Source organism: Meleagris gallopavo, chromosome 8 (assembly GCF_905368555.1).
Source record: "Meleagris gallopavo chromosome 8, MGAL_WU_HG_1.1, whole genome shotgun sequence".
Classification (NCBI taxonomy): Eukaryota; Metazoa; Chordata; class Aves; order Galliformes; family Phasianidae; genus Meleagris; species Meleagris gallopavo.
In genome coordinates this window covers 5,343,266-5,370,181 of record NC_139411.1, presented here as the reverse complement: position 1 = coordinate 5,370,181, position 26,916 = coordinate 5,343,266, and the positions used below count along the sequence as shown (strand labels likewise).

At 37.3% G+C, this 26,916-nt stretch overlaps 1 protein-coding gene across 3 annotated transcripts in view; it reads left to right on the top strand.

Annotated features, from left to right (window-relative positions):
* The window catches only part of BMPR1A (bone morphogenetic protein receptor type 1A), an 80,227-nt gene extending 53,426 nt beyond the window's left edge, over positions 1-26,801 (top strand). For all 3 annotated transcript variants that reach the window (XM_085229509.1, XM_085229510.1, XM_085229508.1), the window contains 11 exons: positions 1,934-2,129; positions 11,122-11,284; positions 12,781-12,883; positions 14,300-14,399; positions 16,695-16,794; positions 17,606-17,750; positions 18,359-18,551; positions 18,924-19,221; positions 20,009-20,184; positions 20,947-21,077; positions 22,137-26,801. In XM_085229509.1, coding sequence (XP_085085635.1) covers positions 2,063-2,129; positions 11,122-11,284; positions 12,781-12,883; positions 14,300-14,399; positions 16,695-16,794; positions 17,606-17,750; positions 18,359-18,551; positions 18,924-19,221; positions 20,009-20,184; positions 20,947-21,077; positions 22,137-22,262 — 1,602 coding nt within the window. In that variant the 5' untranslated portion in view covers positions 1,934-2,062 and the 3' untranslated portion in view covers positions 22,263-26,801. The remainder of the gene's footprint in view (positions 1-1,933; positions 2,130-11,121; positions 11,285-12,780; positions 12,884-14,299; positions 14,400-16,694; positions 16,795-17,605; positions 17,751-18,358; positions 18,552-18,923; positions 19,222-20,008; positions 20,185-20,946; positions 21,078-22,136) is intronic.
* Positions 26,802-26,916: the final 115 nt, after the last annotated feature.

Sequence of the window (26,916 nt, the reverse complement as noted above, 5' to 3'; positions counted from 1 at the left end):
GTCGTGTTTTCGTCTTGCTTTAATAAAATATATTCTTAGAGGAAGAAATTCTCACGCTTAGGGGTGTAGTATTTAATACTAGAATAATAGTCTGTTTTAAAACATTCTCACTCTGTTAAACTATGTGGCAGTTGTATCAGTTATCAGAGTGCGTGGTAGTGTTGAGAACTAAATCTTGTCTGGCGATTTCCTTTTCTGAGGAGGAACAATAAAGGTTTCTAGAAAACTGTTTGGCATAGTTAAGCTCAGAAACTGAAATGAAAACAAGGAGCAGCTCAAAGGATGGGTGAGAAATGTCTAAAATCTCCTCTGATAGCGTGGCAGAAAAGCTCTGTTGAATTTTACTGTGATGACTGAGAAGACTGCCCCAACCTGCCTACACTGGGTTCTTGACGCTTGTTTGTTGCTTTTGTAGCCTGGGCAGCAGAACAGGACATGTTCACATAGTTCCTATTGTGGCATTTCATTCTAAATCTCTGATTTTTTCATCGGTGTAGCTTAAGCTTCCCTGCCACACCATGAAATGTTGTCATTGTGGGTACAGCAAGATTCGTAGTGCCTGTCTACCAGTGCCTTGAGCTAGCTGAGTTGGACTGACGCTGGCAGCAGCAGCAAGGTAATTCTAGCAATTATGTGAAGGCATTGTGCATACATTTCAGGGGAGCAGGAGGGAGCTGCAGTCCTGCAGGGTTTTAGTTTTCCATTTTTGAGATATTTTTTTAAACGGTGATAAGCATTCTCGAGTTACAATGATATAATAATTGGGAGTTAGGATATGTTCTTTGTGTCATTTTGTTACATGTACTTTGTTGTGCGTACTTACACGTGGTGAAAATTGAAATATTAAAGAAAGGAGATGCTCACGGGTTGTAAGCTGAGAGCAATATGTTCTGTTGCGTTTTTAGAGGCAGCGGCTGTTGGGGCTCGGAGCACTGGGGCCGTTAGCAAGGCACGCTGCCATTCGTGCAACACGAGGGCGATGCCGCCTGCATTCCCCGACAGCCTGCATCGCATTGAGGCTGCTCTGAGCCTGCAGCTCAGGGCCTTGCTGCCGCCTGCACCGCAGTGCTTTGTTGCTTCATTAGAGAGAAGTCAGAGATGTGTGAAAAGTAGGGCACGGGTCGGAGGCTGCGTGCCCCTTCCCGCCGCAATTGAAGTGACAGACACCTCCCGGCTCTGCTGCTAATTTCCCTCCACGGTGAATGCCTCTGAAACACTAATTAAAATGAAAAGTTCTCGGGTCTTACGGCAGACAGATTGAGTTATTTCTGGTGGAAGCGGCCACCAGCAGTAATTGCAGCACAAATGCGAGGGTCTACATTCATGAGCAGCGCCGGGCTGACAGGGGTCAGGGGGTCAGGCCCGCCGAAACAAGAGGCCGCACAAAGGCGGATTCGGGGTTCTCGTCTTCCTCCTACAAAATCGCTTTTGTTTCTCTGCACTGTTTAGGTGTTCGAGCTGCTCTCGAGTCTTTTCAGGCCTAATTATGCTTCCTTTTTCAATCACTGTAAAAAGTTCATTCAGCAGAACACAATCGCAACTACTACACTTAATAAAGGAGTGGTACTTGACCGCTGCAGTCTGAAAAAGTAACTTTTTATTCAATTTAATTTTACATGTTAATCTGTTAAATACTGCCTGTGATAGCTGTGTGAGTCAAAAATTTATGATGGCAACTGGTGAGTTAACAAACATCATAATTTTGATTCAGCCATTAAAACTGCTGTGGGCCTGTTTCTTACCAAAAACATTACTTTACAAAATCCTAATTATTACTAATATTTTTGGTTAGTGATCTTAATAAACATCCGCCTTCTTAATTTCATTTTGTAGCGGCCTATTTATGTTCAGTGTGATGGAGAATGTTGAAGACTTCTTTCTTTGTTTCAGAAGTGCAGGCAGTAACTGAACACTATTTTACTGTATCTTTCAGGAAACGAAGTTGGAGAAGTTACAAAATCATCCTTGCAGTCTTGTATTAGGCTTCACCAAACAGACTGAGCTTAACGTTTGTCAAGCAGAAGGGCCATTTGCCTTGCACAGGAAGGATTAAAAGTGAACAATGACTCGACTGAGAGTTCGTGAGCGATTGCTTGGAGTCTATCTGCTTATCATTCTCCATGTTCAAGGTAATTGTATACTAGCTGAAAAAAACATTGTTTTTCATCTGTAACTGAGGAATGTATGCATTCTGCTGTCTGTTGTTGTTTTGCTTTGTATTTTTCCATGAGCTCTATGCAAACACCAAGGACCATTCTTTTGCAGGCAGGTTGGTATGTGTGCCTGACATGTCAAACACCTAATAAAAGAAAAAAAGGGAAGATGATAGTGGTCACATAGAGGTTAGATTATGGAGCATAGTTCTGCAAATGCCTGAATAAAGCAGGTGCCAGCACAGATGCACTGTAGAGAAACTTAAATGAGCAGCAAAACTGAAAAAATTCTGTGTTGTGACCTCTTGGATTTCAGTTTCCTGTAAGTGTATCTGAACCCTTCAAATTTGACTCAATGTAGAAAGTACAGTGTGGAATTCTCCATATTTTTTCAACACAACAGCCAAGACAGTTCGGCATTAACTGAACAAACCATTTCTGCTCACTCAATTGGATGAGGTGAGGCTACGTGGTGTTCATAATAGCCTGGTTTTTGGTCAGTGGAGTATTTGTGAATCTATTATCTATCTGGCCATGAATTATCAAAAACGTCTGTAGATACACTTATCGCTAGGACTTGTATTCCTCTCTCGAATTAGGTTAAATTAAAGAGAAAATCATTGTGAACCAACCAATGAGCCTGTCTTCTTGTTGTGACTTGATACAGAATTGAAGCTTATAACTTTTGAGATTATAAATTTTAATATTATAACAACTATCAAGACTACAACTAGTTAGGGGGGAAGAAAGTAAATTGGCTGTACGTTGTTCTGATGGGTGGATGACAATCCCATTCTTGTTAGTTACAATGGTATCAGTGAAGCTATTTTAATGATTTTTATCTGGGAACTGCCCTAGCTGCTAACCTGCATGGGGAGAAGCGCTTACACAGATCAGGCTTTTCAAAGCAATAAATATAAATGATATTTCAAATGAACAATGGAAATATATTATGCTATCTGTGCTGATTGCAGCTTTGGTGTGGCAATGGGCAGCCTGGCAAGGCTGTGACACAGAAGTATTTTCTTTGAATTGACTGGGGAGGAGCTGGTCAGCTACACTGTGTCTTAAAATAATAACGAACGCTTCTGTGCAGGGCAGATTATCTGTCAGCTTACTGCTGTAGCGTTCCACTCACTTGTTCACAGCTAAAGTTTTGTGGAACGCAAGTCCTCTCTCCGGATAGGTGCAAAACTTTGTCAAAAGTATTTATGGCTAAAGTTCTTGTGCATGCATGCACTTTGGGTCTGAGGGGCTTGATTTGAAGCTTTGCAGTTGTAGTGAATATTTCAAGGTTGAAAGCAATAAAGAAATTATAAATGTAGGATTCTCACATCTTAGTTAATCCAGGAGAGGGAAATCCTTAATACCAGTCCCGCATCCTGTTGTGAATGTGCAATTTTTTAATAAGAATTAATTGAATCTGTTTAGACAGAAATAGCTTAGGTTATGTGTAGTTGAAATTTAGAGTACAGATTCACTTGTATTTACAAATAGCTCTAAGATAATTGAATTTGTTCCTTGTTAGCAATCTCAGTAAAGGAAACTTTGGAGAGAAATCAGGAAAAATAAAATTTGTGATGAATGCAGTCAAGCATAGAACAGGTTGCCTAAGAAGTTGTGCCTTACCTGTCCTTAGAGCTGTCCAAACCTTGATTGGAAGACTTTGAGCAACTAAGTCTAACTTACAAGTTGACTTACCTTTGACCAAGTGGTACCAGGAACATTTGAAAGGTCATTTCCACTCTGGATTATTCTCAGATATAATAATTTGTAGTAGAGCTTGTTCGACCAGCATTTTTCTCAAAAGCATTACTAACTGGAAGAACAAATTTGTTTCTCTTTCATATCTCCCTAGTTACAAATAGAAATAAGATAAATACAGAGATCTCAAAGTGACTTAAAATTCAACAACATTCTTTCTGATAACAATGCTTGAATGAATACCTTCTACTATATTATAATAATAAATGTCACTTAATTAAGTTGAAATACTTTGTATTCTAAAAAAAATTGCTTCTGAAGAAGGAGTTACTCTTAAGAATATCTCTTGACTTTCATATCAATACAGAGCAAGTTCTGAAAGCTGTGGGAAAATTGAGCTAGCTGAGATGTTGCTGCTCTGAGGCAAATTGCCTAAAGGCTTGTCTTCAAACACATGAAATATACTGGGGGAAAGGGGGTAAAAACAGAAGGAAAAAACAAACAAACAAAAAAAAAAAAAACAAAAAACAAAGACCCAGTCATCTATGCACTTTTTGGATTCTTGGGGGAGTCTGGTTTAGGGCAATGTGGAACAAATAATCTGATAGTTACAAGTATTATCTTAGGAAAGAGGACTGCATCTTCTTTTTATCTTATGGAACACTGCCCTGGTTGAAAAATGATCAGAAATGGATGTGAATAGCAGATGACTAAATTTAATAGCCTTTATTTAAAAAAACAAAACAAAAGACACAAACCATTTCTGTATTCCTTTTCTCAGTGTGGAAGATCTTTACAATATCATCATAAATGTAACTTAATCTCCATTCACTACTGCTTTACATAGACAGCCAGCTACTTTTGCTTATCTTAGGCAAGAATTCATCACCTTCAACAGCAGTTAAGAACTGTAGTAAATGGGTATTTGCCTTATTGCTAGTGCAGGTTTTTAGTTCACAGAATCAGTTTTACTTCAGAGTAGCATTCCTTTGTTTATATGGTTCCCCGATGAGCAGAACTAATCAAAGTATGCAATGAACTGTTTAAGTAGTTTCAAGTATACTTAAAAATATCTAAATTTTCCTAAATTTTAAACATGGATATAATTATGATGTAATATTAGATACCTGACTCATCACGTTTTTGTATGTTCCTCAGACACACTGCCACTGCAGAACACCAGTATATTAAATCATCTAAATTAGTTAACAAAAAAATTGCATTCAGTACATATGAAGAAAAGTTTATTGAAATTTAAATTTTATAACCTTACTTAGTATTAATACAGAGTAGTAAGACTTAAAGTTGGTATTATCCATTAATGAACAGAAAATCTGTTCATGTTTGTTTTCAGTTTCATCCTTCCTGTTATTTGTATGGTGAAGAGATCTATCTCCAGGTGAAGGCTGGTCTCATGACTGGTGTCCCCTAGGGGTTAGTCTTGGGAGTGGTGCTCTTTAATATCTTTATCAACTAGCTAAAATAGTTGTATCAAGTGCACCCCAAGCAAGTTTGCTGATGACATCAAGCTGAGCGCTGCAGCTGACACAAGAGAATGAAGGGATGCCATCCAGAGGGACCTGGGCAAGCTCAGAAAGTGGGGACGTGAAAATCTAATGAGGTTTAACAAGACCAAATGCAAGGTGTTGCACTTGGGTCAGGGCAGTCTCAGATGGGGTACAGGATGGGAGAAGAACTCATCGAGAGCACCCTTGCAGAGAAGATCTTGGGGATCCTGGTGGACAAAAAGCTGAACATGATCCAGTAGTGTGTGCTTGTAACCCAGAAGGCCAACTGCATTCTGGGCTGCGTTAAAAGAGAAGTGGCTGGTAGGGAGAGGGAGGGGTTTGTATCTCTCTGCTCTGCCCTTGTGAAGCCCCAACAGAAGTATCGTGTCCAGGCCTGGGGTCCCCAATGAAGGAAAGACATGGAGCTGTTTGAGCAGGTTCAGAGGAGGGCCACAAAGATACTCATTGGTCTGGAGCACCTCTTTTATGAAGAAAGATTGAGGAATTAGGGCTCAGTTAGCTTGGAGAAGTATCCACGGAGACCTTATTGCTTGAAAGGGGCTTATAAGCAGGAGGGAGGCTGACTTTCTACATGGTCTGATAGTGATAAGAAAAGGGGGAATGGCTTTAAACTAGAACAGGAGAGATTTAGGTTAGCTGTTAGGCAGAATTTTTTTTTTTTTTTTTTTTTTACTCTGAGGATGGTGAAGTACTGAAACAGATTTCCCACAAGAGTTGTGGACACCCCGTCTCTGGAGGTATTCAAAGCCAAGCTGGATGAGAGGCCCTAGGCTGCCTGATCTGGTGGTTGACAGTTGCTCATGGCAGGGGGCTTGGAACTATCTGATCTTTATGATCCCTTCCAACCTAAGCCATTCTGTGATTGAAAATTATTGTGTTGAAAATAGTTTATTGAACTTTAATGCACTTTATGAATTTCATGTTTTGTGTTTAAGTTTAGTCACTAACCTGAAAAAAAATCTATCTGTTCTAAAATCTGCAGAAGGAACTTAATTTTTCAGAGTCTGAGTTATTGCTTAAGAACAGAAGGGAAGTAGGACCAGAGGTTGGGTATTGCTGGTGGAAGAGCTGTTATGTTAGACTATGTGGCGTACCTCCTGGGGCAGCTAGAGGGTGGCTGTGAAAGGTTTTAAACAAGCAGTCTGGGAACTTGCTGTGATTTGTTGTTGTTTTTATTGGTTTTGTTGTCACTGTTTGTTTTTTAAGGAACCAGTTCTGCTAGGTGGAGCTGCCTATAACACGCCTGACCTTCAGAGATCACAGGCTTGATATAGTTATTTAAAAAAAAAAAAAAGGCAGCTCTATAGAGACTTAAAGGTTAAAAATACCAGAATGCAGAGCTCATAGAAGTATTGAAGATACTTTATTTGTACCCATAACACTGATTTTCTGTGTTCTTGTGTTTTATGGAAAGTGCTGTTATTTTGTTCCATCTGTGCCAGTTACACCAAGGTTTGTATACAGTGCATCTTGGAAACTTCTCATCAGTAGAATGGTGACAGGCCCTGGCTGTAATACCTCGTTTTTTCTAAGGAAGACCTATCTAACATAAGAGGTATTTAGAGTACTGTAGTTCTATTAGGATAAATCCCTTTTAAGGATAATTTATTTTGGAATGAAAGTGTTTTCATGTATAATGTCAGTATAAACTAGAGGAAAATGATACTATTATGAGTTCAGCAGAAAACTTCTGAACAACTTGAGTAGACTACCTGGACTTGTGCAAAGCATTGGACACTGGTCTGCATGACGTTCTGTTCACCAAGATGGAGGAAAATGGTTATGATATATAGACCATTCTCTGGATAAGGAATTGGCTGGATGGTTGCACTCAGAGAATTGTGGTCAGTGGCTTGATGTCCAAGTGGAGATTGGTGACAAGTGGTGTTGGGAGCAGTGCTATTTAACATCTTTGTAGAATTGTAGGCAACACGGACAATGGGTCGAGTGCACCCTCGGCAAGTTTGCAGGTGACACCAAGCTGAGTGGTGCAGTTGACACACTAGAGGGAAGAGATGCTATCCAGAGGGACCTGGACAGGCTTGAGAGCTGGGCCCATGCCAACCTCATCATGTTCAACAAGACCAAGGGGAAGGTCCAGCGTCTGGGTCAGGGCAGAGAGCAGCCTTGAGGAGAAGGATTTGGGAGTGTCGATTGATGGAAGATTCAACATGAGCCAGCAGTGTGCACTTGCAGCCCAGAAGGCGAACCATATCCGGGGTTGCATCAAGAGAAGTGTGACCAGCAGGTCGAGGGAGGTGACTTTGCCCCTCTGCTCTGCTCTCGTGAGACCTGGAGTACTGTGTCCAGTTCTGGAGCCTCCAACACAGTAAGGATCTGGAGTTATTGGAGCAGGTCCAGAGGAGGGCCGCGAAGATTATCGGAAGGCTGGAGCACCTCCTGTACGAGGACGGGCTGAGACAGCTGGGGCTCTTTGGCCTGGAGAAGAGGAGGCTCCAAGGAGACCATATAGCAGTCTTCCAGTACTTGAAGGGGGCCTACAGAAAAGATGAGGAAGGACTTTTTGTAAGGGGAGGTAGCAACAGGATGGGGGGAAGTGGTTATAAAGTGGAAGAGGGTAGATTAAGATTAGATATTAGGAAGAAATTCTTTACTGTGAGAGTGGTGAGACTGGAACAGGTTGCCCAGTGAGGTTGTGAATGCCACCTCCCTGGAAGCATTCAAAGCCAGGCTGGATGTGACTTTGAGCAACATGATCTAGAGGGTGATGTCCCTGCCTATAGCAGGGGAGTTGGAACTAGATGATCTTAAATGTCCCTTCCAACCCAAACTGTTCTATGATTCTCTGAGTTCAGTAGCTAGTTCTAGCAGTACAGCTTGATTTGTGGAGGATATAGTTGAATACGAAATCACAGGTATAATTTTGGTTGAAATAAACACAGAACATATAAGGCAATGTTGCGATGGTATGGAGAAAATGCTAAACTGTTGGCTTGAAGTTTCATCAGCTTCTCTGTGGTTGTGTGAGAATGTTTGAGCTCACCAGCACTGACATTTGGCTCTGGCTGCAACCTTCTAACCAGTTCCTTATCTACTGAATAGTCCACCCTTCAAATCTATTTCCCTCCAGTTTAGAGATAAGGATGTTGCGGGGTGACCGTGTCAAAGGCCATGCAGAAATCCTGGTAGATGACATCAGTTACCTACTGTTGCCATCACTCCATTATAGAAAGCCACTAGATTGGTCAGGAGCGGCCTTCCCTTGGTGAAGCCATGCTGGCTGTCTTGGATCACCTACTCGTCCTTCATGTGCCTTGACATGTGTTTCAGGAGGATCTGCTCTATGATCTTTCTAGGCACAGAAGTGAGGCTCACCAGCCTGTAGTTCCCTTCCTCCCTTTCTTGTAAATGAGAATGACATTTCCTGCTTTTCACAAATCTTGCTATATAAATAATCTCTGAAGAATTAAGAGGAAAAATGTATTTTATTTTTTAACTATGAAAGACTGGTAGACACTAGTCTTTCTGCAGCATTAGCATTTTATTAGGAATAAAATACTGCTTGAAAAATGCCAGACAGGGCTTAAAATTTAGATGGCACCTTTACACTGGCAGGGAAAATGAAAACTGTGCTTTGGTAATTTATAGATATTTCTGTCAAAAAGTTCTGGGGAACTATATGGATTATGTTAGCCTCAACCTATTACAAATTGCAGTTTCATATTTTGTTTATTCTCGTAAGAGCTGGGAGTAGCCCTACATCAAGGGGCTTGGTATCTTCTAACAAATTGAAAAAATGCATTTAATGTGCAGAGTAGGAAGATGGATGAGTGTCTGTGAGATGTAGGTCGTAAAGTATTCAGACTTCGAACATATGGAATTTCCCTGAAGATATAAGGGATTTTACAATATTAACTATTTAGTTCCTTAATTAAGCAAATATATCTTGGTAGTTGAACAAAATAAGAAGGAAAAATAATATTTGTATTCATGCAGTAGTTTTTCCTTCAAGTAAATAGTAAGTACAATTACCATTTCTCTGAGCAGATCGGGATTTCTCAGAAGTGAAAACAGTGTTGTGTAACATCTGCAGCACGGTATTAAAATGAGCTTACAGTTTTTGCTGGGGTGAAAACTGCAGAAAGAGAGAAAGGACAGATGTGGATGAGTGGGCACTTGAGAAGTGCAGAATTCCTTTTGATTAAATCTGAAATACCTGTTGCACAGGTAGAAGTGGTATGCATTGGGTGTTACTGAAGTACTGTTGAAAACCGTTTCAAATAAAACATTGCTAAGTGATCTGAGTTTTTAGGTGAAATAGGGATGTACTCTTGTATCTGAAGAAGATTCACTTATAGTGAAATAGCTGAATTGGGACTCCCTACTGTATTTAGAAAAGGAAATCTTAAAGTCTGTGGTTTTTTTTGTTTTTGACAGTGGATGTTAGAACAGAGTCGTGCAGAAAGTGATAGCTGCGCAATTTTTATCAATCTTTTCTGCACATCTGTCAGCCATGGTGTAGCATTAGAGTAACGTCTTCATTACTCTACACCTAGTGGTCTAGGAGTTCAACAAGAAGCCCCAAGAATCTGTTATGAAACCATGAGCTTCCTCCAAAATGTTTTATTCCTCGATACATTGAAAGTGTTCGTTGTGACAGACCTTTTTGAGAGGTACTGACGTACTTGCACTTGCTGAATTGTAACTGATTTTTTTTAAAGCTTCCATCAGTCTGAATTGGCTGCTCTTTTCTATTGCACAGTAAGCATTTCACAGAGGTTGGCTGTAAATTTGGTCAGTGCAGGTGAGTCTGTTCACAATTCTTCTGATTTTGTTTGGCTCACGCTTCGAGGACTCAAAATACCTAGAATAGTGTTGGGCAACTCTTGGAAAAAGTTTTTTTCATGGTGATGTTACATGGAGTAGAGCTGAAGGAAACAGATGAAGATCATCTCTCATAGTGATCACGAAGCATATTCCAAATGAGGCAGTTCCAGATTTTTTTTTTTTCTGGATGTTCTTCCTCAGAAGACAGATGATGTTTTCCTTATGAATTCCTACATTCAGAAAAGCTCTTTAATAATATAAAGTAGAGTAAATGATGCTCAAGTCTTCTAGTGCCGAGTAACTGAAGGCTACTTGGGAACATTATTTAGCCCTATTTTTGTTCTCTGAAAGCTCATTTGTGAGAATGTTCATGTCATTTATGGAAATCTAATTTGCAAACAAGATTTACCTTAGCTCTGTTTTGAAGTACTAATGCATGCAGAGATCAAAAAAACCCAAGAGATTCTGGAGTTATTAATGCTCTTCTATGAGACCGTGAATCCATAAAAAATGACTTCGGTTCAGAGAATTACAAAATTGCATATTAAGTGTGTTTGGTCATGCATAAAATTGTGCTGTTGTGGTTACCCCAGCAGCCAGCCTCTTGGCTTTTTGAGCACAGGAATGAGAAAGGCTTTCTTCAGAAAATTCTTACCAGCCTTGCATTACTACTTTTCTGCCCCACCTCAAAAAGGAAAATATCCTGTTTATATTGATTGTGGCTGGGAGGTTTGCTAGTAAGAAACAAAATATGAGCTAGATGTTTCTATAATGGAATGTTTAACTCAAAGTTGTGTCATTCTCAGGGTAGTTCTAATATCTTGTATAATACAGTTATTTGATAATAAAAGCTTTCTACTGTAGCAAATTTTTCTCTGAAATTCCTGACCAGTTCTCAGAGTTGCAGAAAATACATATTCTTTTATTTTTATTGTTTAAATGTCCAGGACAAAGTCTAGACAGCATGCTCCATGGCACAGGAATGAAGACAAATCCTGACCAAAAGAAACAAGGAAATGGGGTAACACTCGCTCCAGAAGACACCTTACCATTTCTTAAGTGCTACTGCTCAGGACATTGTCCAGATGATGCTATTAATAACACATGCATGTAAGTATTGTACACAGGTCAAAATGGGCTCTTTGAGAAGGCTTTTTGCTCATGAGAGCATGAAATATCTCTACTGTGCTGAATCAGGTTCTGTCAGGTTGTAACTCTCAGCTTTCCACAGTACCACTGAATTAAAATCCACAGTCGTCTGTATATAAGCAATGCTGCTTTCACTAGAACCATTTGCAACCAGTCAATTTGCCCCAGCAACTGCTTGGAAAAACTGAGTTTTTAAGTGACCTGTAGCATTTTAGAACTGGGTGAACATTAAATAACGAAAATCTAAACCTTCAGTTTTGACTATATGCCTGTTTTTGTCAAATATTTTTTCAGTAAAAAAAACAACAACAGTTTGTGTTACATGTGCATTTACTGAATATTTTTCATGTTATATTTTAAAGTGTAGAGATGAGTGAGGAAAAGACAGGCTTTAAAAAGTCTTCGAGCATAGGAGCAGCTGGGTAGCTTAAACTTGAATAGGCACAGGTATCTTAAAAGGATCATTGATTGTATGCCCCCTTAAGATGTTTTTACTGTTATTTCTTTAAATGTTCCTTACTCCTTCTGTTTTTTCATTCACCTTTCCATCTTTAAAGAAATGTGGAAACTCTTCCTTAAGAACTGATCTAAAGATAGATAATAGCAAGTATTACGCTTTCTAGTGTAATTTGACTATTTACAATATTAAGAGCCTCTAATGCTGTTGCTTGGCATATAATGTAGCCTTTATGGATCCAACCTTGATAATGCGTTTTGAAACATAAAGTCACATACTATTTTACAGACATAGTTCTGCAGCTAGAAAATGTTCGTAGATCACTCAGATTTTTTCTCTCTAAATTCCCTTCCTGCTTTTCTTTTGCTTTTTGTCACCCTCTACTTTATAAAGTCAATATAGGCCTTCATTATTTTTTTTTTTCCATCTGAAATGACTAGTGGCAATAAAACAATTATTCTGAAATAGCACTGTTCATTTCTTTACCTTAATTTAAACAGTCCTGTTCAGAAACTGGATGTGAGTGTTCACCTTAGAGTTACATTTTGGATGCTGTTTGTATGTTGTTTACTCTTTGATAGTTTCTTTCATTGAAGGAGCTTCACAGAACAGACATGGGAATTTGGGGGTTTTGTTGTTTGGGTTTTTTTTTTAACCTAGAAATTTGTCAACCAGTGAGCCTGCTTGTTCTCATCTCTGCATATCCACACTCAGTTGTTTCTGAACAACTGTCTGTGTGATTTGTTTAAATAAATAAATAAATAGCTGGGGGAAATTGGAGTGTAAAGGCAGAAATTTGAGAGGAAATATCCCTATGGTGTTTTATTTGAAAATACTGGGAGAGGGGAGAAGGAACGGTGATCTCAAACTGTGGTAACCACTGCTACAGATAATTATTTTTGTTTTAGAAACTGCAATGCTTAATTAGTTCATAGTCATCCAATGCTGCGTATCAGACAGCAAACAGGTTGTTAAGACACATCTAATCTCTTCATTCCAGAACTAATGGGCATTGCTTCGCTATCATTGAGGAAGATGAACATGGGGAACCAACACTTGCTTCTGGCTGCATGAAGTATGAAGGTTCGGACTTCCAGTGCAAGGTAAAAAGGAGACACTGTTAAAATTGGAAATATTCATGGAGTTTATTTGGGGAAACTGCATAAGTAATTTAAATCTCTGTAATATGACTGCAGTCATAAAGTTTTACGTGTTGCTGTTCCACTGAGGAGAATGGGATTATTTATGGGTTTTGAGCAAAGGCTGGAGTAAAATCCAGGCTTTTTAGAGCTTCCTGCAAGTAGTTCTAATTCAGTGACAAAATGAACACAGGACAACAACCTTTTACTTCTATCAGCTGTTTCTTTAGTTGAAGAAGCAACTTAATAGTAAAACTAATTGATCCAGGGAGCTTGTTACAGTTTGGGATTTTGTGATTGTCTGAATCTGTAACTTCTTGTTTTCTTTAGTTCATTTGACAGGAGAGTACTAACCTTAAGCATCTGTGTCCACAGGTTATGAGAGTTCCCTCAAAGTTAGATGAACATGCACACGATTTAGCAAATGTCTGTTTTTCTGTTAGATATGTAACTTTTTTCCTTTTCAGAGAGGTTATTTATAACTAGTTGCGTATAACTTGCTTTTAGTTTGAACTGCTGTGTTTAAATAGAGCGATGCCTATAGAACTCCTTATCTGTTCTAGAAATAGGAACTGAAAATGCAGCTAATAGAGCAGGGATTCATTTAGAAGAAGGGGACATAGCATTAGCTGAGGAACTGCATTTTTCCTTTGTCACATTCCTTATGTTAAACAAAGCTAATAATCACCAGCTGTATTGCGCTTTTTAAAATGTTTTATTTATTTTTGCCAAAATGCTATCTCTGTTTTGAATACTCAGAATATCTTTTTTGTAAGCACTCTTGACTCCAGTTACAGAGGTGAATGTTTAACATTACTGCAAATCAGACCTGAGGTAACATGATGACCTGCTGAAATTGTTCTTCAGTTTGTAGTAGTGCCTTACCTTCAGGTTAGGTTACGTGCTATCCATCTTTTATATATTGTTTTGAAAATGTTTTTGAAGCAAATAGTACTGCTATGATGAATGCAAATGAAATTTCTAAAGCAGTTGGCTTTTTTGTCATAAGAGTAATATTTATCTAATATATATTAATTGCTGCTAACCTTAAAAATTCTACAGTATATGAAATAGCCAGCTAAATTGCATGTATTTACTTTGGTGCTGTAATGTGAGAAAGAAGCAGTACACTTGTATAATATTTGCACCCAAAGAATTTAGATGGTACTTATCTACCACTGTAAGGTCTCATGCTTTAAATGGTGGAGTTGAACTGTTTTCTACTGGGGTTTTTTTGATATTTTTTGTTTGTTTGTTTGTGTTTTTAAATTAAAATGACCTAAAATTTTGTTTCTTCTGAGTTGTATCAGTAGGATTTCCAGTGCTTGTCCTAGCTGGTCACTTCAGAATCTGAATGTTTTTCCAATTTTCCTTCAACAGGATTCACCAAAAGCACAATTACGTCGGACAATTGAGTGCTGTCGGACTGACTTCTGCAATCAGGATTTACAGCCAACATTACCACCGCTTGATAGTACAGGTAAACAACTCCTATGTGTTCGCATTGCTGCTGATGTTGTGTGTGTTCTCTGCTTCTTGATCAACAGGTGAAAACAAGGAGAAAATGTAATAACAATATTGCAGTAGTGTGTTTTTTTTTTCCTTAAGTCATTTTGATTTGAAGCTCTTTATTACTCTTCATTCTTTATTTCTAGTTTTCTGACATTTCAATGCTAAGTTTGTTTCTCCACAGTCACGACATTGTTACTCTTAGGCTGTTCACTTATATCTTGATCTGCATGTGATCTCCCAGTCTGTTTATTTACATTAAGATTCCACCAACCCTTCTCTTCTCTAGACTGAGCAGTCCCAATTCCCCCAGCCTTTATTCACAGGAGAGGTGCACCAGTCCCTTCAGCACCTTTGTAGTCCTTTGCTGGACTCTCTCTGTTATGTCCATGATGTCTCCCTTGTTGGCATGGAGCCCAAAACTGTGTGACCAGTGCTGGACAGAGGACAATGGTCTCCTCCCTTGACTTACTGGCAATGCTCTGCCTAAAGCAGATGAGGATGCAGGTAGCCTTTTTCGTGGCAAGGGCACATTGCAGGCTCATGAATACAAGTTTTTTCAAATTTGGAGTAATCTATCATTCAAGTTGTTTCCTCTAAACCAAAAGCAGTGGTGGTTTATGCTGGTAACATTGGCTGCAAGCTGAAGTTTTAAAATGCTGATTTTTCACCTGACAGAAAATTCTCAAACTGTTCCATTCACAGAATCACAGAATGTCAGGAATTGGAAGGGATCCTGAAAGATCATCTAGTCCTGTCCCCCTGCTGGAACAGGAAACACCTAGATTAGATCACATAGGAGCATGTCCAGACAGGTTTTCAATATCTCCAGAGAAGGAGACCCCACAACCTCTCTGGACAGCCTGTTCCAGTGTTCTGTTACCGTGAAGAAGTATTTTTTTCATATTTATGTGTAAACTCCTGTGTTCCAGCTTGCCCCTATTGGCCCTGGTCCTGTTGTTGGGGCCTTTTTGCATAAGCATTTGTATTTATCTAACCTGATGGTGACTAATGACAGTAATATGGCATTTCCTCAGAGCTTTGATGATCTGTTTTTTACACCTAAAATACTCAGTATATGGACTGCAATTGCTCTGTCTGTGGTTAGTTTTTTTAAAATAAATTAACCTCATGTTAATGGATAAATGAAGCTCATACTCTTGTAGATTGATCACTTCCCTCTTTTTCTGTGAACCAGCTACTTTTACCTCCATTTTTAAGACTGCAAAAGCACGTGAATTTCAAAGAATACTGAACACCTTAAAAATTGTATAAATTCTTTATTCTCTTGTGCATAACCTTGCACCCTAGATTCTGCTTAACTGGTTTTCTATTTAAATGAATTCCTATTATGTGTTGTCATCTCTAGTAAGTGTTTCCATTAGGGTAGCAGTATAGATTCCTGAAATGTTCAGTAGCAATGGGAAGTTCTCAAGTAGGCTCTTTGTAATAATTTGCCAGCAACTAATCTTTTGACAGCTTTGTCAATTCAGAATTTACGTAAGGGTCCCTGGTTGTATTAATCTGCTTATTTTATAAGTAAGCCAGGCCTACAAAATTGACTTCTGTTAAGAGCCTATGACACCCAAGGTACTATATTTCTTATTCATTAAATTCCACGAGTGTTTTGAATGATTAGATTTCAGTCAGTAGCTTTATTTGAAGAAATACAGTTTGTTCTCATGTCTGGATTCTATAATGATAGACCAAAACCCTTACAAAAAAAAGATTAAAAAAAAAAAATCCAACAATGGTACTGTGGATACATTTTTACAATGTGTGAGTTGATTCTGATGCCATAATATGCAAAAGATATGCACTAAATTTTTTTTATTATTAGTGTTGTGTTTTGTCATCTGTCAGTACTGAAACTTTATTACCTGCTTAATTTATCAGCAGTATTATAAATAACAAGATGACATCAGGAAATTCTAGGTAATCATCCTGTAGGTCTGTTTCATTGCTATGAAATGAAGTTTTATTGTGTTTCCATCACTTACACATGCTTATGTGCATACAAACACAGGATATTTGAAGTCTTAATATGGCAAATGAAATGCAGTGCTTTGAAAGTCCTAAAAGAACTTTTGCTGCATAGCCTGCAAGATCTCTAGAGCTGTCACATTTTATGGGACACTGTTTATGTCATTACTATGCAATTCTAAAGTATTCAGGAGATGAAAAGGTAGAATCTAGATAAGCTGTGTGTGCTCCACGTATTTTATTAATGAACTACTTTGGAAATTATTTTCATTTTTTTTAATAGATGGACTTTTTGATGGCAGCATTCGTTGGATGGCAGTCTTAATTTCTATGGCAGTCTGCATAATTGTCATGATCATCTTATTTAGCTGCTTTTGTTACAAGTAAGGAAAGCACTTCATTTATTGGTAACATTTTTCATTTCTCAAATGAGTGTAAATAGAGTAGTTTGCATTGTTATGTAAAAACGAAATGTTCAGAACGTGGAATTTAGATTATTTTGATTCTTTATTCTAGGTACAAAGTGATTGTTTACAGTTTTATAAGTCATGTGTAGCTTTATTACAGCATTCAGTTACGAGGATTATGTCAATTATATATTTAAATCTTTGATCGTTTTGTTGATTAAATTTGTTCTGAGACTTACCTTTGCATAACATTTCTGCAAGCCTTAAGCAACAAGGATATGTTTTTTTACTTTCTCCTGTTTTTAAATAATTTACTGCCTGAGCTATGGTAGCTCACACAAGTGCAGTTGAATGCCTGCTTCTGTCTGCTCCAGCTCTCAGATGGAGGTTAGCATCATTCTAACAGGTTCAGCAGCAATGTATGTGTCAGCCCCATCTGCCATGGTTCAGATTTCAGTCTTTTCCTCTAAACCAATGCAGTGGTGGATAAACCACTGGTTTATACTGGTAATACTGGCTACAAGCTGAACTTTTAAAATGTTGATTTTTCACCTGACACACAATAAATTGGTGTGCCTCTGTACATAATACAAGTTTTTTGTGTTAAAAGAAAAAAAAAAACAAAACAACAAACCTCTGTCAGTTGCATTTCTGGATAAAATTCTGTAGTGAAATCTGCTTTTCTTAAGAAAACTTGTACTACTTGTATAGCTTTTTTCCTAGCTTACTACATAGTCTGAAGAAGTGTTTTGAAGCTCAACCTTTCTTCTACTCTTACTATTTGCAGGCATTATTGTAAGTCAATGGCAAAGAGACACTGTTATAATCGTGACCTGGAACAAGATGAAGCATTTATTCCAGCTGGGGAGTCATTAAAAGACCTCATTGACCAGTCGCAGAGTTCTGGCAGTGGCTCAGGACTACCATTGCTGGTAAATTATAAACCCAAGATTTCCAACAGTGAACTTGTGTCCATTTACTATGAAATTTGGCTTTGTGCTTAATGGCTAGCTTATACATTAATTATTTTTAATTTGCAATTACTGTGAAAGATGAAAGAAAAACTGAAGAAGTATGGAAGCTCATACTTGAAGTGTAAAAACAGGTTATTTGTTAGGAAATCTGTTGCTATCAGCAAAATAGAAGGAGAAGATGGAAATGCATTGAATGGATATCACGAGTATGCAACTGAATGAACTCAATTTTTTCTCTGTCACTATCTGATAAATTGATTTGCTTTTTTTTGGTTAATAGTTGATTGCATTTTTTGATTCAAAATCATAGTTAATACTTGTATGAGAATTGGTAAGTGATAAATGTATGATTCATAATCTAGAATCAAATAGAATGCATCTTATTTAAATAAGAAATTGTTCTGATTTCTTCCCTGGAGAAAACAACATCAAGTTTGAAATGACAGTTGTGAAAAATAATATGGAAGTAATTTTCCAATGAGATGAAAAGTAACCTAGGTGCCTTTGGTTCATCGCTGGAATTTACTCTTCTCCCTCACCCCTTCTTTTTCTTTCATTTTCTTCAGGTTCAGCGTACTATTGCCAAACAAATCCAGATGGTGAGGCAAGTTGGAAAGGGACGATATGGTGAAGTGTGGATGGGCAAATGGAGGGGTGAAAAAGTTGCAGTCAAAGTGTTTTTTACCACAGAAGAAGCCAGTTGGTTTCGAGAAACAGAGATTTACCAGACTGTTTTAATGCGTCATGAAAACATCCTTGGTAAGGAAACAGCATGGTGTTTGTTTGAGCTTATGTTAGGGTGAAGGAGGAGGAGCTCTTACTGAATGGGTTACGGAGCATGTTGCTTCTTGTGTGAAATTATCTGGTGGCTGCCTCTTATGTATACTAATAGAATACTATAAAAATAGTAATTCTTTATACTTTTGGTTGGAAATGTCTGCCATCTCTGTGCTGGAAGTCTGGAATGGGGACCTCATACAGGAGAAATCTGAGCTCTTGTGTTACGAGTGTTGAAAGGGGGAAAAGATACTCTGATGCAGTCTAAGACAAGAAAGCTGTAAGAATTCTTAATGTATTGCATAAAGAACTTACATGCAAGTAACTTGTAACTTTGCTTTATGTATTTGATAGGTTTTATAGCTGCAGATATTAAAGGCACTGGATCCTGGACGCAGCTTTACTTGATTACAGATTATCATGAAAATGGATCACTATATGATTTTCTGAAGTGCACTACACTAGACAACAGGGCTCTCCTCAAACTGGCATACTCTGCTGCGTGTGGTCTGTGCCATCTACATACAGAAATCTATGGGACGCAAGGCAAGCCTGCTATTGCACACAGGGACCTGAAAAGTAAAAACATTTTGATAAAGAAGAATGGGACGTGCTGTATTGCTGACTTGGGTCTCGCAGTCAAGTTTAACAGGTAGATAAGCAAATCTTCTTGACTTGTTTCAATGCACCAAATATCGAGTTTAAGAAGAGAGACTGAGTTGTTGGTTGCATTTTTTCAGGGATTTTTTGTTGGTTTGTTTTGAGATTAAAATGCAATTAATCCTTGGAATGCTGCTAAGCATCAAGGTGAAAACAGGTTAAGAAGTGAACAAAGTATAAAAAAACAACAAAAAAAAACAACAAAAAAACCCACCAACCCTTATTTGTGGAAAGTCGCAGTAATTTTTTAGAGGAAAGGAAGAAAATTAATTTGTTATTCAAAACTGACCTTTCACGCTAACTGCTCTAGTTTTGTTATAAACTGCCTCACAGAAAATATGAACAGTGTGAAAGGAGTTGAAACTGAATGGTGAAATTTATACTGTAGTAGTAACATTGAAAATACTTTTCCTTTTAATTTTACAAGCTCAGTGAGGCCAGAGATGAGTACTACACTAGAGCATGTAAGAAAGCATGTAAGCCTTTATGAGTAGTTTTCATTTGAGTTGCTGCCAAGTATCTGCATCTCTATAGTGGCTTTTAATTTTGTTTGTTATCAATGCAGTTAATGACTAGCTTCCATACAGGGTTGTTTTGCCATATTATGTTTTTCAGTGGTACAATATATTCAGAGTGTAAAATCGGGAAGGAAATAGATGAAAGAAAATAATTTGTAAATGGGCGCTTTGCAGTGCAGTGATTGCATCTTTAAACATGCAGTTTCATACCATGTTTTGTAACAGTCAACAGTTCCCTGATTTGTCAATGTTTTCCTACAGTGACACAAATGAAGTTGATGTTCCCTTGAATACTAGAGTGGGAACAAAACGTTACATGGCTCCAGAGGTCCTAGATGAAAGCCTGAATAAAAACCATTTTCAGCCATACATCATGGCTGACATATACAGTTTTGGGCTGATAATTTGGGAAATGGCTCGACGCTGTGTCACAGGAGGTAAACTTCTATATATTCTGTATAAGATCTACCAGGACCTTTTTTCTCCTTTAACATTACATACTTTTCTTGAAAATAATAAAAGGAAATAATCGAACAAGCCTATTATCAGCAGACTTGCCTTCTTTTAAAGCAGTACTAACTATCTGTCCAGCATATAGGCTGAAAACCACTGACCCTAAACCTTTTTGATTGTTAAAATTAAAAAGCTTAGGGTTTTGGTTTTTTCTCCTTGCTCAAAAAGCAAAGTGTCGGGTCTTGGAGAGGTAGTGGAATACAAATGTACTGTTGATGCAACTTTTAAAATGTAATTGCTGAGGTATTCTGATATAATTTATTGCATTTCTTATTCAGTGTTTTAGATATTCTTGTGACTCCTCCTTTCTTTTCTCTTCATTGTTCCTTTGTGACATTGTGGCTTCTTTGCTGTTCTTCCAACTTTTGCTTTCTCCGTGTTTCTTTGTAGCTGAGATTGGAATAGAGGCTGCCAAAGTCTACAGAAGGTATTAAAATCGAAGGGACTGAAAGGAACTAGCGTAACTTTTAAACTTAATATTCATAACTACTGGAGTGTTTTTTGTAAAAGATGGCTGTTATGAAGTTTGGGGCTATTTATTGCTGTATAATAGTGTGTTGGGTTTGATTTGGCATAAAGCTGTTTGGTTTTGCTCCTGGTTAAGGAAATCAGGGAGTAGAGACATGGATTTTTTGTTGCTGTTGTTTTTTCTTAAATGATGTTTGATCTTTCATAACTATCTCCAGGTATTGTTGAAGAGTATCAGTTGCCATACTATGACATGGTGCCAAATGATCCATCTTATGAGGACATGAGAGAAGTGGTGTGTGTCAAACGTCTGCGCCCAGTAGTATCTAACAGATGGAATAGTGATGAAGTGAGTATGCTGAAAGAAAGAACTAATTCCATTTGTTCATTAGTAAAGAAAGGTATTCTAATTTTGAAACATTAAGGCATTGTAGACAGAGACTGCCATCAGACATGCTGATATTTTAAACTTCACAGCAGTGGTAGGATAAAGATCTGTTGGAAATAAATTCAGAAGTCCATATTTTGATGTTAACTTTTCAGTAATCTGGGAATAAGACACCCTGAAATAACATCCAAATGTATGAGTGCTACTCCAAGTGATATCTTATATTTAGCTAATGGCATTTGGGAGGAGTTGTAGTTGAAGCTAAAACCAATCAATTGTTAGGTTTTTTTTCCATACTGGTTTTACTAGTTTTAGTATGTATTGCTTACTGGTTTGTGAGATTAAGTATTTTATTGAATATGAAGCAATTTGGTTGTATATATATATTCAGAGTTCAGCTTTTTTTTTTTTTACCCTGTAAGGTTATTAATAGAATCTTTACTTGTGTAGTGATTATTGTGATAGGTGTATTTACTTCTTGTTTCTGGTTTCAGAAGGTATTACGTTTATGCTGTGATGTAACTGAAATAATAAACAAAAATGTGTTTTCAAAGGGTCACAGCTTGAATGCAGTAAATAAGGCTTCACGATTTCATATACAAGGCCACATATGCATGCCCTTTTTTCCCCCAAATCTTAGATTTCTTTTTGGAATTCCCACTTTTCTCCTTAGTATTTTTGATGGCAGGAGGAGCTTCTGTCACTTAACTCGTTTCCTGTGAGAAAGTTATCTACAGTTTCTCTGTTGTATGTGTGGATTTCTTTTTCTGCTTACTACTATCATTTATGTACTGACATTCTTGAGTTATAGCAATAAATTGTGGCAAAAAATCTGTGAAACTGAAGAAATGCTTCAGTTAGTTTCAACAATTGTAGTACTAGGCAGTGGAGAAGGATGGCAGTTTTGCTGAAAATGTGTAAGCTACTGGTTTGGGCTTCAGAGTTTTCTACTTTGAGCATGATAGATAACTGAAATTTTACACGTGTTACAATGCTTTTCCTTTGTTTCTTATTTAACAGTGTTTAAGAGCAATATTAAAATTAATGTCTGAATGCTGGGCTCACAATCCTGCTTCAAGACTCACTGCCTTGAGGATCAAGAAGACGCTTGCCAAGATGGTGGAATCGCAAGATGTAAAGATTTGACAAAGTAAACTGACGTTGGACAGCAAAGCTGGACTCCTAGAACTTTTCACTCAAACATGAGTGAGACCTATGTGGGAAGAGGAAATAACTGAGATTCGGTGTGTTTTCTCACCACACTTCTACAGGCTGCTAATCAAATCTTTCAGTACTTCATAGACTGTGATACTGAGAGGCTCTCTACACTACGTGCTATGTATATGGACAGCCTTGATAAAATATGCATTTTGTTTTGGTATTAGCTGCATTGAGACTTCAGTCATACTTTGTGAGTCTCCAGTAAAACTCTGGGTACTGAATTGAATGTTTCGATTACAGTGCTTTCTGTGAAAGCCTAACAAGCTATATGGATTCAACAGAGATGGAGAATATAAGCTTTTTATTTGCCTTCTACCTGATAAAACTTAGCCAATCCATACCAAGTTTTTGTGAAACAGCCTGTAGGTTATGAATCTGTTCGTGATGTTACTCAGTTTAACAGTTCCATATGCCTTTGTGTGTGCCAGAATTATTTTGCTGCCATTTGGAATTTAAATGAACAAAGTTTTATTGTCAGGGCTCTATTTTGTGACTTCACAATCGGAGATCTGCTACAGAATTGAATCCTTGCCATTAAGTTATCCTTGAAAAGTCGCAGTTTTATTTCTATTCTTGTTTTGATCACAAGGAGAACTGCTAAAATGTGAACCATTTGTAAATTAAGGAATGCCTGCCTGGTCTGTATAGTGCTTAAAACAATGTTCTTAGAGGCACAGACTGCCTTAGTCATTTCACTTACAGCAGAGTGGGCTCCATAATTTGATGAAATTTGGTACATTTTTCACAGTGCCACATGCAACTAGTGTTTTTACTGTAGGGTACTTCACATCTTAACAGAAAGACCTTTGTTGTGTTTTACCATCCTTCCTTATTGGAACTCACTGGTAGGTGCCAGTTCTTCTCCTAACTTTCTTCCATACAGGAGGGAATTAATCAGCTGTAGAAGTATGATTTCTCACGGTTTGACAAAACTAGACAGAAGATAAGTTTTGGCAGACTTGAGAACCGGTCTAATTTAAAGACACAAGAGTAAGAGATTAGAGAATACAATAAGGGTTAGGACCTGGAGAACAGAACATGTAAACTATTGAAGATAAGATTCACAACATGCAGAAGATTTTGAGCTGTGTTGCTCTGGTGTAAATGCAGGAGGTTATGTCTGTGGGCCACTTAGTGGACAGTTGCAAAATTACAGAATTGAGAAAAGGTAAATCATTGGGTTTTTCAAGTTCTAGTCAGCTGTGTTTGGGAGGAATGACATAGAAAGATGTTTTGTGAAGATGAAACAGATAACTAGAGTTGCAGGATTTGGGCCTATTGTGCCAACTGGTTGGCATGCACAAGAAACTGTAGTTGCCTCCTTTACTCCTCCCATCCAGATGAGTTGGTTAAAAACCAGAACCTCTCTGTGAGGTTGCAGTAAGGCAGAATTATTTAATTATGACTCCTTTGAAACTTCTAAGTCAGGAAACAGTACCGTAAAGTTGAAGCTTCAACTCCATGAATCTCGTCGGAAGAAGGAAAACACAGTATTTGCAACCATTGAACCTATTTGATAATTTAAGTGCCTATAACTTTGTACTGTAAATCTTGTTCTAGATAACTTTAAAAAGGGAAGTTATTTATACAGTGTGTTTTGTGCTTTATTAAAAAAAAAAAAATTAGTCCTATGTACATGTGTATAATTAGATACATTCATGCACACACACATATATGCCATAGTTGAGATTTGAAGAAAAAAAGTTAGGAATAATATTAAAATTGAAGAAAATGTTAAAACTTCAGATTGATTTATGCCAGATTATCTGTTGTCTGAAGGTATGTACATGGAGATTGTTTTGATATGTGTTTAAATTTCCCTTAAATACAACTGGTAAAAAAGTGTAATGCAGAACTAATGTGATTTGTGAACAACTACAACCTCCTAACATGTTATCTTTTCATTTTAATTCTGTAGTTTGCATAATGTAAATGGTCAGGCAAAAAGATAGCAGTATTTTTATTTTCTATTGTGATGTACAGACTTTATTTAATAGTGCTACATATTTTATAGATAACTAGCTATTTTGAGGGACATTTCTTTTTTTTTTTTTTAACAATAAAGTCATTACTTTTGTTCAGTAATGCCTTTAAGTATTAATATGTACTCTGGCTGAAAAGTTCATAGATGTGTCAGCTATGATTTTAATTTATTTGAATATGGCAAAAGATACGACATTGTGCCACAGTGCTCATGGAAAAGGGCTTTTTAAAAGAAGGTTTCTCCGTCCACTGCCAAGAAATATATGATGCGTTTGAAATTACTAATCATGTCTTTGCACATCATTTTTGCACAGGTAGCAGAAAAACATTTGGTATGAGCCAAAAAAAACAAAAAAAGAAAAGCCTTTTTTTTTTTTTTTTTTTTGGCTTTGCCTCTAGAATTTTGATCAATCTGAAGAAATATTGATCTAGGTATCCTGCTAGCTTAAACTTTCGGACTATGGAGATTTAGTTAAATGAACCCATTCCATTTTAGAATACTTTTGTTAATACTTTCAGAAACTGTTACAGCATTGTAAGCTGTAAACTTTCTAAAAACCAATTTCTCTCAAGCTTCAAGAAGCCATTGATGATAGTACAAACAAAGCAAGAAAGTGAATTTCTGTAGTTTCTAATTATCCACCTGTTCTCTCCTGTATTGTATAGGCATTAACAAAGTAATAAGATGATGATCTTTGGTAAACATCTTAAGATATCTTAAGACCTGAATTGATTTATGCATGCACTTAGACAAAGATGAGAACAGACTGCTGCAAAGGTCTTGGATGTTTGGGAGACAAAAATCCTCGATCCTGAAGATTAACCTGAATTTTTCAGCACTTCATTTTCCAGGTTCATACTGAAACATATGATGCATATGTAATTTTCCTTAGTCATCAAGAGGAGCTGCTGGATCTTAAGTAATCCTTGATTCTCTAATATTCTAAAAAAGCCAGTTCCTAAAGGATCTGGTTGCATAAAGCACTGCAACGTGTATCTACCTTCCATGTGAAGTAAATGTCTGGAGCTCAAGTATGTCTATACTGATATTTTAGCTACCTTTCAGAAAGATCTCAGCTCCAAGCCAGCCCATTAGTTATTACATAATGAAACATACTCTTAGGCTAAGTTCTTGCTTCATGCAATACTGTAGAATTCAGAAGCCTTTAAGGGATAGAATGGCTAATTGGGTTTGTCTGTTCACATGGGATATTAATCTTTTTTGGGTCAAAATTATAAAGATTTGTCATCTAAAACAAGTCCCCCAAACCTGACGAATACAATTTATATGTACATATAAACATCAATAAAAGTCAGAAATGTGGAATGCATGAGTGTGTGTTGGGAGCATGAAAACTGTGCCTTTGAATTTCTTAAACTTTTTTTGTTGTTGTTTTAAATTTAACCTATTCCCTGTGATTTCAGTAATTTGAAAAGTAATTTGAGTAACTTATATAATTACTACTGTTAAAATTAGTTTGCAAATTTCACAGGAAGTATGATGCTCCTATTGTAAAATCTAGGCTTGTATTCTGAGTTCTGCTAAAAATGTAGTTTTCCCTGAGTTTTGCTCAGGAAAAGGACGCTTTTCCCAAAATGCATCCCTTTTTCCTGATTATTTTCTTGGTGAGTCCATCTTGAAGTATCGAATGAGATGTAAAGTGAGAATTCTGTTACCTCCGTAGTAGTCTCCAATGAAATTTTAGATCTTGATCTGAATGACCATTTGAATGTGTTTTTAAAATGAATCGTTTGCATACATTTTGTCTACCCTATCCCCATAGATTGCATTTCAACAATCTGAAATGTTGGAGAAGCAGACGTAGTTAAAAAGTCATCTTTGGCTTTAGAAGACCTTTTGAAAGGGAAGTTAGGCATATCTTCCATCAGCTATTAGGATGATAAACTACTTCACCTTTCTTTCTGACGGTGCCTCTGAAATCAAGAGGCTTTTATCTAGTGCCCACAATCTTTGTTCTGAACGGGGACTGATGTCTGAAAACAGCTGGCAGTGTTGTATGATGCAGTGCTTTATGGAGCCCTGGTGTGTTAGCTTTGGTGTAGCAGAAGTGGAGCACGCGTTACTTCTAACTTTAGAACAAATCCATTGTAATCGTTGCATATTTTACCTCTGGTTGCAGTTGCAAACACCCACGCCATGTACTGACATTTGTGCTCTGACATGCCATGCCCCAAATAAAATGTATTATATTGTATACAAGATGAATAAATAACGTTGTAGCTAACTTAGAGAAGATGTAAATAAAATAAAAAAAAAAAGAGTGGAACAAGGAAAACGGTCACACTCTTGTGTGTTATATGCCAGAAGTGTAGAATAATCCTTTAAAAATGTAACACACTAATGTATTTTGTACAGCATCTGCTTTAAAAGGTGCCTTATTGAGTTTACCATGAATTGCTTGTTCTGTACACAGATTATGTCCAATGTATCATTTTTAAGTAAATAACCTTATTTTAGTACACATTAGTGATGTGTTTTGTTACTATAAGGTTTTGTCTTAAAATGTAATGACTTGGAAATTGTAATACTTGGTTGTTTTTGGTTTTGTGTTTTTTTTGCAGCCCTTGAATAAGT